Source organism: Emydura macquarii, unplaced genomic scaffold, assembly GCF_026122565.2.
Source record: "Emydura macquarii macquarii isolate MOO-44397 ecotype Brisbane River unplaced genomic scaffold, CSIRO-AGI_Emac_v2 contig_573, whole genome shotgun sequence".
Taxonomy (NCBI): Eukaryota; Metazoa; Chordata; order Testudines; family Chelidae; genus Emydura; species Emydura macquarii.
Window position 1 is genome coordinate 121,180 of NW_027130710.1, and position 12,476 is coordinate 133,655.

The following is a 12,476-nucleotide window of genomic DNA, read 5'->3' on the forward strand; positions in this document are numbered from 1 at the left end:
CCACAAGGCTTATTAACCAGTCAGAGAAGGATATTAGGACATAGATTTTAGGGACATGGCTTTGATCATGTGTGTCTGGTTGTGTGTGTTCCCAGTAGACATGGGCACTGTTAAATCCCTCATAAGAAGTGTCCTGCATCTTTGAGCATGTGAGTCACTGGCCCCAGGATTTTACTCCTTCAAAATGTGTGGAGTTAAAATAACAGAAGTTCTTTTTTGCTTGACAAATGTCCCGTGAATTCACCTGATCTCACTTGTCTTCTTTGTCCTGAGCAGGGTTTCCAGTTTCTAAACCTGATGTTATCTTCCAACTGGAGCGAGGGGAAGAGCTGTGGGCCCCAGGTCTCGAGGGCTCAGAGGAAAGAGAGATCCTGAGAGGCAGCTGCACCGGTGAGAGATCATTAAACTGTCGATGCCTGAAAGAAACAGCTGGGATTCCCAACAAAGACCTTGTGAGCTCTCTGAGTTCAGGATTTTCCCCAGCAAGTGTCGCATCCTCAGGGCAGGCATTACTGATGGCTTCCTATCCATCCGGACTAACTCCTGGCAGTAGCTCCTTCCCTGAACTCATTTCTCCCTGAGTGTTTGAGTGGGAGCTGGATATAGAATTGATCTCCTCCTCACTCCCCTTACGGGAAGAGTCTTTTGGTTTGTTCTCGCCTTTCCATTTCTGTTTCTGATGTTTCTTTCTTTGTCCAGCAGGTGATGGGATGGTGAGTGGGACCATGGAACAGACTCCTCAGCAGGAAGAGAATCAGCAAATGGAACCACATGGGGCGTTATTGCAAAGAGGCAAAGGGAGTGTGTCCAGGAGTTGTGAGCAGGGAAAATCCTGTGAGAGTCAGCACAGGCCAGAGAAGCGGCAGGAAAACCACCTGATGCAGGAAGTTGGTGAATCTGTTAACTATCGGGGAACTCACAAAGGCCTCAAGGAAACCACGGCACAGCAGAGAATCCCCACGAGAGAGAGAAATAACACATGCATCGAGTGTGGGAAAAAGTTTAGGAGGCGCTCACACCTTATTACACATCAGAGGATCCACACAGGTGAGAAACCCTTTAAATGCTGTGAGTGCGGGAAAGCCTTTGCTCAGCACTCTGTCCTTATTAGACATCAGAGGATTCACACAGGGGAGAAACCCTATGAATGCAGTAAGTGTGGGAAAACCTTCACTGAGCGCTCAACCCTTATTAAACATCAGAGGATTCACACGGGGGAGAAACCCAATGAATGCTGTGAATGCGGGAAAACCTTCACTGAGCGCTCAACCCTTATTAAACATCGGAGGATTCACACAGGGGAGAAACCTCATGAATGCTGTGAGTGTGGGAAAACCTTCACTGAGCGCTCACACCTTATTGCACATCAAAGGATGCACACGGGGGAGAAACCCTATGAATGCTGTGAGTGTGGGAAAACCTTTGCTGAGCTCTCAAACCTTATTACACATCAGAGGATCCACACAGGGGAGAAACCCTATGAATGCTGTGAGTGTGGGAAAACCTTTGCTCAGTGTTCAACCCTCATTAAACATCAGAGGATCCACACAGGGGAGAAACCATATAAATGCTGTGAGTGTGGGAAAACCTTTGCTCGGCGCTCAACTCTCATGAAACATCAGAGGATCCACACAGGCGAGAAACCCTATGAATGTGCTGCGTGTGGGAAAAACTTTGCTCGGCGCTCAAACCTTATTAGACATCAGAAGATCCATACAGGGGAGAGACACTATGAATGCTCCAAATGTGGAAAATTGTTCCGTCAGAGCTCAGACCTTACTTATCATCAGAGAAGCTGCAAGGGAGATAAGGACCATAAAAACCTTGTTTAGGACTGAGAAGAGATTTTGTTTTTCTTTTGCTAATTCCCCCATAGTGAGCTTTAAAGCCGCATTTGTGTCACCACGGTCTTTCACATCTCTCAGTTCAGTTGTCTGCTTTTCCCTTTTGCAGCTCACCCTCCCTTGCGGTGAATCCCACAGTCTTTCATCAACTCTTTTGTCCTGTGTGATGGAAGTATGTGTCCCTCCAACAGACATGTCAATCAACCCCAGGTGGAGGAACCAGGAGTGAGCTCAACTAGGCACATGGAGGATAAATCTAGCTGGGTCTTGATTCCACTAGGATTTTCCTTGGAGTTAGCTAGCTTGAGTTAGCTATCCTGACGTAAAAACAACTTTTTTTTTAAATTGCCCTTGTATAGTGGTCAGAATAATTGAGCAAATATCCTCAAAACCTGACATAACTTCCATCTCTTTTCCTAGTCTAAATGGATTTGAGATATCACATTTACACTTTTAATCCAACTGCAAAGGGATTGTTAGTCACCAGGCTTCCCCACCATGGACACTCATTCCTATTTGTTCTCACATTGTACTGGGTTGTGCTGAATAGCAGTTGGATTTTGTATTATTTTTCTCATTTTAAATATAATTAAATATATAAAAGAGAAGGAGCAGGATTAGGGAGAGGAAAAAAAGTTTTTTCAACCTTTGTGACAACTGACGAAGAAGTGGTGAGTTGGAGGGATTCTCACCTTCCTAATTACCCCAGCAGTGTTTTCTCTGTTTGAGCCATGTAGAATTTCTTTTCCACTTTCTCCATCTCGACTTTTCAGTGTGTGATATGATTGTGTTCTCAGTCCTCTGCTTGGGAATTGTTTGTTTTCTTTGATCCTAAAACATAGTCATTTAGGGCCTGATATGAAAGAGTCTCAGACCTGGAAGGGGAATTTGAATGGATCTCAAATGCAGTGTAATCATTAGGTGTTTAAATTCCAGTCTCCAGTGGTTGGCAAAGCCTCTTTTATGGTTTTTCCTACTGAGATGGGATTGTTTGCAGATGGGGAGATTGTTTTTCTTTAGTTTTTTGTATTTTTCCATTATGATGATGCTAGAACTTTTGTAAATAATGCGATTCCATAATATTGAATGAAGCAAGTTGAAATGTATCACAGGAGAATGCAATGGAAGAATCTCTTGTCCTGATTGAGTCATCACATTTATTCTGCTCTGGAATTTCTAGCTATGTGAGACTTCATGCATGGGGAGTTTGAGAAAATTACTATTTACTATAATAGTAATTTCTTATTTTAGTTTTGCTTTTTCCCTGTCCCTTCCATAATGACAAGGAGAGACTTCATAGAATCATAGAATATTAGAGTTGGAAGGGACCTCAGGAGGTCATCTAGTCCAACCCCCTGCTCAAAGCAGGACTAACCTCATCTATACCATCCCAACCAGGGCTTTGTCAAGCCTCAGCTTAAAAACCTCTAAGGATGGAGATTCCACCACCTCCCTAGGTAACCCATTCCAATGCTTCACCACCCTCCTAGTAAAAAATATTTTCCTAATGTCCAACCTAGACCTCCCGCCCTGCAACTTGAGACCGTTGCTCCTTGTTCTGTCATCTGCCACCACCGAGAACAGCCTAGCCCCATCCTCCCTGGAACCCCCTTTCAGGTCGTTAAAAGCCGCTATCAAATCCCCCTCACTCTTCTCTTTTGCAGACTAAACAAGCCCAGTTCCCTCAGCCTCTCCTCATAAGTCCTGTGCTCCAGCCCCCTAATCATTTTGGTTGCCCTCCGCTGCACTCTCTCCAAATTGTCCACATCTTTTTTGTAGTGGGGGGCCCAAAACTGGACACAGTATTCTAAATGCGGCCTCACCAATGCCGAATAGAGGGGAATAATCACTTCCCGTGACCTGCTGGCAATGCCCCTCCTAATGCAGCCCAATATGCCATTAGCCTTCTTGACAACCAGGGCACACTGCTGACTCATATCCAGCTTTTTATCCACTGTTACCCCCAGGTCCTTTTCTGCAGAGCTGCTGCCCAGCTCGTCGGTCCCCAGTCTATAACTGTGCATGGGATTCTTCCTTCCTAAGTGGAGGACTCTGCATTTGTCCTTGTTGAACCTCATTAGATTTCTTTTGGCCCAATCCTCCAGTTTGTTTAGGTCACTCTGTATCCTATCCCTACCCTCCAGGGTATCTACCACTCCTCCCAGCTTAGTGTCATCCGCAAACTTGCTGAGGGTGCAATCTACCTCATCCTCCAGATCATTAATAAAGATGTTGAACAAAACTGGCCCCAGGACTGACCCCTGGGGAACTCCACTTGTGACCGGTTGCCAGCTAGACATGGAGCCATTGATCACTACACGTTGAGCCCTATGCTCTAGCCAGTTCTCTATCCATTTTATAGTCCATTCATCCAACCCATACTTCTTTAACTTGCTGATAAGAATACCGTGCGAGACAGTATCAAAAGCTTTGCTAAAGTCAAGGTATATCACATCCACCGCCTTCCCTACATCCACAGAGCCAGTCACCTCATCATAGAAAGCAATCAGGTTGGTCAGGCATGACTTTCCCTTGGTGAATCCGTGTTGACTGTTCCTGACCACCTTCCTCTCCTCCAAGTGCCTTAAAATGGATCCTTAAGGACCTGCTCCATGATTTTTCCAGGGTTTGAGGTGAGGCTGACCGGTCTGTAGTTCCCTGGATCCTCTTTCCTCCCTTTTTTGAAGATGGGCACTATATTTGCTTTTTTCCAGTCCTCAGGGACCTCCCCCTGTTGCCACGAGCTTTCAAAGATAATAGCCAATGGCTCTGAAATCACCTCAGCCAACTCCCTCAGCACCCTCGGGTGCATTGCATCCGGCCCCATGGACTTGTGTATGTCCAATCCTTCTAAATAGTCTTGGACCCGTTCCTTCAGCACTGTGGGATGTTCGCCTCCTTCCCATTCTGTGCCACCCAGTACAGCAGTCTGGGAGCTGATCTTGTCTGTGAAGATAGAGGCAAAAAAGGCATTGAGTACCTCGGCTTTCTCCACATCCTCTGTCACTAGGTTGCCCCCCTCTTTCTCTAAGGGGCCCACACTTTCCCGAATCTTCCTCTTATTGGCAACATGCCTGTAGAAACCCTTCTTGTTCCCCTTCACGTCCCTTGCTAGCTGCAACTCCAGTTGCGCTTTGGCCTTCCTGATTTCATTCCTGCACGTTCGAGCAGTGTTTATATAATCCTCCCTAGTCATCTGACCAAGCTTCCACTTCTTGTAAGCTTCTTTTTTGCGTTTAAGTTCGCCAAGGACATCTTTGTTAAGCCAAGCTGGACGCCTACCATATTTGCTATTCTTTCCGCACATCGGGATGGTTTGCTCTTGTGCCCTCAATAAGGTCTCTTTAAAAAACAGCCAGCTCTCTTGGGTTCCTTTCCCCCTCATATTAGCCTCCCAGGGAATTCTGCCCATCAGTTCCCTGAGGGAGTCAAAGTCCGCTTTTCTGAAGTCCATGGTCCGTATCCTGCTGCTCTCCTTCCTTCCTTTCGTCAGGATCCTGAACTCGACCATCTCATGGTCACTGCTGCCTAGGTTGCCACCCACTTCTACTACCCCTACCAAATCTTCCCTGTTTGTGAGCAGCAGGTCAAGAAAAGCACGGCCCCTAGTTGGTTGCTCCAGCACTTGCACCAGGAAATTGTCTGCAACACTCTCCAAAAACTTCCTGGATTGTTTGTGCTCTGCTGTATTGCTCTCCCAGCAGATGTCAGGGTGATTGAAGTCTCCCATGAGAATCAGGCCCTGTGAACTGGAAACTTTCCCTAGTTGAGCAAAGAAAGCCTCATCCACCTCATCCTCCTGGTCTGGTGGTCTATAACAGACACCCACCAGGACATCACGCTTATTGTTCTTGCTTCTAAGCTTAACCCAGAGACACTCAACTGACTTATCTCCAGTTTCATACTGGAGCTCAGAGCAGTCATAGTGCTCTCTTACATACAGTGCAACTCCTCCCCCTTTCGCCCCTGCCTGTCCTTCCTGAACAGTTTATACCCATCCATGACAGCGCTCCAATCGTGAGAGTTATTCCACCAAGTCTCAGTTATTCCAATCATGTCGTAGTTTCTTGACTGTGCCAAGACTTCAAGTTCTTCCTGCTTGTTTCCGAGGCTTCTTGCATTTGTGTACAGGCACTTGAGATAAGTAGCCGAGTGGCCTACTTCCACAGTATGAATCGGGAGGCCTCCCCTGCTGCACCCTCCTCCTTCTGCTTTCTTGCGGTGTCCCTCTTCCCCACTAACCTTCGGGCTTAGGTCCCCGTCCCCCGTCGAAACTAGTTTAAAGCCCTCCTCACTAGGTTAGCCAGCCTGTCTGCGAAGATACTCTTCCCTGTCTTCGTTAGATGAATCCCGTCCCTTCCTAGTAATCCTATTTCCTGGAACAGCATTCCATGATCGAAGAATCCAAAGCCCTCCCTTCGACACCACCTGCGTAACCACGCATTTACTTCCCCAATGCGACTGTCCCTACCTGGGCCTTTTCCCTGAACAGGGAGGATGGACGAGAACACCACTTGTGCTTCAAACTCCTTTATCTCTTTTCCCAGAGCCACATAGTCTGCAGTGATCCGCTCAAGATCGTACTTGGCAGTGTCATTGGTACCCACATGGAGGAGCAGGAAGGGGTAGCGGTCTGAGGACTTGATAAGTTTTGGCAGTCTCTCCGTCACATCCCTGATCTGAGCTCCAGGCAAGCAGCACACTTCTCTATTTTCCCGGTCCGGGAAAGTGCAGTTTAGTTAACAGGAGAGAATGTTTCAAACTATTGGACATACTACCAACTGTTCTGAAATCTCCAGTCTGAAATAGTGAAAAACAGCACACCTCAAATTGTGCAACCAACTGAAGTAACGATACAATCAGTGTTCAGTTGTTTAGATCAATATCGTCTCATGATCTGGGGAGAGAATTCCATAGTAAGTAACTAGGAACTAGGCAAAAAGCCCTTGTATTTTTTTCCCCAAGGCCTTGTGTGCTGCCTTCTTTTGAAAGTGAGCTAGTTTGTCATGAAGCAGCCTTCTGTGCTGCCCTCTCCTTTTAAGGTGACCTAGTGTGTCACATAGCACCCCTGTCTGCTGCAGCAGCCTTGCATGTTGCCCTCTGTCTAAGACTCTAAGGTGACCTAGACTGTCACATGTACTGACAATCCTGTCAGAAAGCAGCCTTGTGTGCTGTACATGTGGTTTGAAGGGACCTAGAGTGTCACAAGCAGCCTTGTGTACTGTCCTCTCTTCTGACGGGTGACACTGAGTTGCAGCATTAACAAACTGTAGGGGGGTATTGTGAAGCCAACCTAGGGGGGTGCAAGCTCTGACCTTGATTACCACGATTCAGAGAGCCACCTCTGTGAGCGGTCTCAGCAGAGTTTCATAATTACGCACGCATGTATAGGTTGGGAACTCAATGTCAACTGAAGTACACTGAGTAGATCAAGGTGATCTGTGGACATTGGAACTTCCAGTGAAGTGGGAGGGAAGTGAAGGAGACTATCTTGGCCAAGCCCCCTGTCGGTGGGCCTCCTCAAACAGGCCCAGTCGCTGCGGCTCTTCCTCAGGTCCTGACCCCGGAAGAGGCCACAGCGCCTTCTTGTAGGGCAAAAGTTCGCTCTCCCGTAGTCTGTTGCCCGGTCTCTGCAGGGTGGGCGAGCAAACAGTCTATCGCCCTGGCCCCAGCAGGGCGGCCGAGTGAGCCATGAATGGCTCTGGCCCTTAGGCAGGGCGGGTAAACAACTAGCTAGTTTCTCTGGCCCTTAGGCAAGGCAAGCCAGCAGTGGTTCTGCTCTGGCAGCAGCAGGGAGGTTGAGGCTCTCCCGGGGTGGTTAGGAAAAAGGGGGGAGAAAGGGGGACGCAGGCCCACCCGTCTCCACTGCATCCCAGCCCAGGGCCCTAACAGTGGCAAAGGCGTTGACACTGATCCGGCGAGGCTCCTTCCGCAACACGCAGGCAGGGTTCCCCAACTCAGCCACCGTCTATGACTGCCCCTGGGCTACTTCCTCCCTGTATCCCCCTGTACCTGCTTCCCCAGGGTCACTGGAGTCCGCCGTCCGGGGCAGGCCCGCCAGTCCCTCCTCGTCCGGTGGCAGCAATGCGGGGAGCTCTTCGAGGGGCAGTTCCTTTAGAGTTCTAGAAAGGGTGCTCGTCAGGCAGCTCATCGAGGTCTGGTCCCGACTCTGGGGGCTCGGCAGCCAGCAGCTCCTCCAGGTCCCATCCGGCCTCGGGGGGTGCTATCCACCCAGGGTGCACCGGGGGCTCGGTCCAGTCCCGGGGTTCAGAGGCCTGGGTCCAGCGCCACAGTTCAGGGGTCTCGGCCCAGACTCTCTGGCCGGGTTGTATGGTCCAGCTACGAGATGGCCCTACCCAGTCTCTAGGCCCGGTTTGGTCCGGGGTTGTTCGGAGTCTCAGCTCCGGCCTAGGTCTCAGCTGGCACGGCAGCACGTCTACCTCCGGCAGTGGTCTGCCCCAGACTGAACTCTGGGGCCTGTCTCTTATACTGCGGGTGCCTCAAGAGGCTCCGCCCTGCTTTGGCTGATTGGGCAGCTCCGGCAGCCCTATCACGGCCCGGCTTTTGGGTTGCCGGGCAGATTGGCCTGCCAGCCCCTTCACAGTCTGGCTGTTTGGTTGTCGGCCAGGCTGCTCTGTGGGGCTATCACCTGTCCATCCCGGTTGCTGTGGCCCTCCCTCGGGTCCTGATCCCGGAGGAGGCCACAGCGCCTTCCTACACACCGCGCCCCTCTCCCCCCCTTCAAGTCTGGTTCCCAGTCTCTGGAGCCAGCGGGTCTTGCTCCCTCTATCCGGGACAAAGTATCAGCGTTGGCATGGTCGCGCCCTGTGTGGTGCTGGATCGTGAAAGCGAAGGATTGCAGGGCGAGGTACCACCGCATCACCCGGGCATTCGTGTCTTTCATGCGTTGGAGCCAGCAGAGGGGGGGCGTGGTCTGTTACCACGGTAAACGGGCTTCCCAGGAGATAATAGTGCAGGGCCTCGAGTGCCCGTTTCACGGCTAGGGCTTCCTTCTCGATAGTGGCATAGCGCTCTTCCCGGGGGAACAACCTGCGACTCAGGTAGAGGATGGGGTGTTCCTCGTCACCAAAAACCTGGGTCAGCACAGCCCCATGTCTGACAGCCGAGGCATTGGTTTGGACTATGAACGGGCGGGTAAAGTCTGGGCTATAGAGTACCGGTACTGGCATAGGGTCCCCTGTAGGGCTCAGAATGCTCGGTCTTGCGTGGGGGTCCACTGGATGTGGATCAGCTAATCCTTGCGCAGGGTGTCCGTCAGGGGGGTGGCGATCGTGGCAAAGTCTGGGGCAAATCGCCTGTAATATCCGGCTAGCCCCAGGAACTGCTGCACTTGTTTCTTGGTGGCCGGGCAGGGGTAGTCCTGCAGCGCCTGTACTTTTCCCACCAGGGGTCGGAGGGTCCCCTGGCCAATTGTGTACCCTAGGTAGGTGGTTTCCCTCCACCCAATCTGGCACTTCTGGGGGTTGGCAGTCAGGCCAGCATCCCATAGGGTTCACAGTACGGCGGTTGAGGTGGTCGGTCCAATCTCGGCTGTAGATAACCACATCATTGAGATAGGCAGTGATGTATTCTAAGTAGGGTGCCAGGAGGCAGTCCATAAGGCGCTGGAAGGTCGTGGGGGCCCTGCGCAGTCCGAAGGGCATTCACATAAACTGGTACAGGCCGCTGGGGGTGGCGAAGGCCCTCTTCTCCCGGGAGCAGGCCTCCAAGGGGATCTGCCAATATCTCTTCGTGAGGTCTAGGGTGGAGAAGTAGTTTGCTTCCCCAGGCCGGTCCAGCAGTTTGTCAATGTGGGGCATAAGGTACGCATCGAATTTGGATATACTATTGACCCGTCGGAAGTCAATGCAAAACCATCAGGAGCTGTCGGGCTTTGGGACCAGCACGACGGGGCTCCGCCACTCGCTTGTGGAGGGTTCAATCACCCTGAACCGTAGCAAGGCCCGGACCTTCTCTTCTACTGCCGCCTGAAGGTGGCGGGGTGGCGAGCAAGCGCCAGTTTGCACGACTTCCCCTGGCTGAGTGTCGGTGACGTGGTAGACCTGGGTGGTCTTCCCAGGGGTCGCTGTAAAGGTGGCGGCAAAGGCTTTGACTAGATGCCAGACCTGCCCCCTCTGGGTGTCCATCAAGGTGTCTCCGAGCTAGGGTGTCCTGCCTTCCTCTTGTTCCGGGACTACTGGGTTCCTCTTGCTCTTTCCAGGGTTTCAGCAGGTTTATGTGGTAGATCTGCTTCTTCCTTCGATGGTCAGGCTGGCGGATCTCATAATTTACGGGTCCCACGCCCCAGAGAACCTCATAGGGCCCCTGCCACTTAGCCAGCAGTTTCGACTCAGCTGAGGTTAGTAGGACTAAGACCCGGTTGCTGGGTTTGAACGAACAGGCCCGGGCTCCCCTGTTGTAGGTTGTGGCCTGGCCCTTCTGGGCAGCCTGGAGATTTTCTTGTGCCAGGGTTCCCGCCCGGCACAGGCGTTCCTGCAATTCCAGGACATACTGGTACATGCCCTTGTCCGGGGATGGGGTCTGCTCCCATTGCTCCTTCATCAAGTCCAGAATCCCTCGGGCTTGCCAGCCGTATAGCAACTCGAAGGGAGAGAATTGCATGGAGGCCTGGGGGACTTCCCGGATTGCCAGGAGCAAAGGCGGGATAAGCTGGTCCCACCGCCTCAGGTCCTCGGGGGGGAACTTGCATAGCATATGCTTAATGGTGCGGTTAAAACGCTCCACAAGGCCATCAGTCTGGGGGCGGTAGACCGAAGTCCGGAGTTGTCTTACCCCGAGGATGGCGCAGACCTCCTTCAGGAGCCGAGAGGTAAAATTCATCCCGTGATCCGTTAACAACTCCCGGGGCAGTCCCACTCGGGCGAACACTTTGACCTGCTCACCTGCCATGGTGCGGGCGGTGGCGTTCCTCAGCGGGATGGCTTCCGGAAATCGGGTGGCATAGTCCACCATAACCAGGAGATATCGAAAGCCAGCCACGCTCCTCTCCAGGGGCCCCACCAAGTCTATGGCCACTCAATCAAAAGGAGTGCCCACCATGGGGAGCGGTACCAGGGGTGCCCGGGGGACCCCCGCTGGGGCCACTCGCTGGCATTCGGGGCAGGAGCTGCAATAATCCCGTACCTCTCGGTGTACCCCGGGCCAGTAAAATCGGGTGAGGACTCGGGCAAGAGTCTTGTCAGTGCCCAAGTGCCCTGCGGCTGAGATGTCGTGGGTGAGCCTCATTATGGCCCGCCGGTGGGGCCGTGGTACCACGAGCTTGGCGCGGGGCTCCTGTGTCTGGGGGTCCTGGTCTAGTCTGTAGAGCTTAGTTCGAACCGCGGCCATTGGGCAGCCCATTGGGGGTCGAGGATTACCCCATCTGCCACAAACAGCTGTTCGTATGCCCGCCCGAGGGTGGGGTCCTCCTGCTGATTGCGGCAGAAGTCAGCCAGGGGTCCCTGGGGAGGATGGCGTGGCTCCGTCGGCAGGGGGCGCTTCGTCTGCGGGCTCCTCAGTTTCGTCGGCCGGCTCGGCCGTGGGACTTGGCGGGTCCGTGTCCCCTTGCAGGTCTGGGGTCCCTTGGGTTCCATCCCCAGGGTCCTCGGCTCCAGGGTCGGGCCCGTCGTCCGTTTGCTGGAGGATTCCTACAAAGTTGGGCCAGTCCTGGCCCAGGATCACTGGGTAGGGCAGCCGGGGGGCCAGCCCCACCGTCAGAACCCAGGTCTCTGGCCCAATTGACGGGGGGACCGGCAGGGTGGGATAAAACCCGAGGTCCCCATGGATGCAGTGAAGGCTGACCTGGCCCAGGGTCTTTCTGTCCTCGGGGACCAGGCCCCGCAGGATCAGGGTCTGGCTGCACCTGGAATCTACCAAGGCCTTGAGCTGCCGCCCAGCTAGGCCTACCGTGATCGTTGTCGTGGGACCAGACCGGCTCCGGGTGCGCCCCTCGCCGGTGTAGACTGTGTCGTAGGTGCAGGACAAGGTTGGGCATTGACATCGTAGATGGTCCCACTGGCCACAGGCGAAACGGGCCCGGTCCCCCAGGTCCGTTGCGCGGTCCGCCCCGCCCCGCCCAGCGGTATTCTGGGGCCGTATCTCATGGGTAGGGCCAGGGTCGCTCTCCCTGGGTCCCGGCCGGGACCAACCTCGGGGTTTCGGTGAGGTCGGGCCTGGGGTTCTGGCAGCCACGTTGCGGGTCCCGCTGGCCTGGCCTGCCTGGCGGAGCCATTCGCCGGCCCGAAGAGGGTCTCCACCACTAAAAAGTCCTCCATCAAGCAAACCGCCTCTGCTAAGGTTTTGGGGTGGTGTCTTATCACCCATGTTCGCCCTCGAGCTGGCAGGATTTGGAGAAATTGTTCCAGGATCACCTGTTTCGCTACCACCGCCACGGTGTGTTGTTCAGGCTGTAGCCAGCACCAGCCGGTGTCCCGGAGCTCCTGGGACACGGCCCGGGGACGGGCCCTGGGAGGGGGTACGTCTTCTCCCGGAAACGTTGGCGGAATGTCTCTGGACTAATGTCAAGTGCATCCATGATTGCCGCTTTGACCCTTGAGTAGTCCCGGGCCTCGTCATCGCCCAAGGCCCTGTAGGCTGCCTGGGCGGCCCCCGTCAAATATGAGGCTAGCAGGG

At 53.1% G+C, this 12,476-nt stretch overlaps 1 protein-coding gene across 1 annotated transcript in view; it reads left to right on the forward strand.

The window, feature by feature from the left end:
* The window catches only part of LOC137147877 (zinc finger protein 585A-like), a 48,507-nt gene extending 45,524 nt beyond the window's left edge, over nt 1-2,983 (forward strand). Inside the window, 1 exon segment of the mRNA XM_067540270.1 lies at nt 1,010-2,983. Within this exon segment, the coding sequence (XP_067396371.1) occupies nt 1,010-1,832 (823 nt within the window). The 3' untranslated portion in view covers nt 1,833-2,983.
* Nucleotides 2,984-12,476: the final 9,493 nt, after the last annotated feature.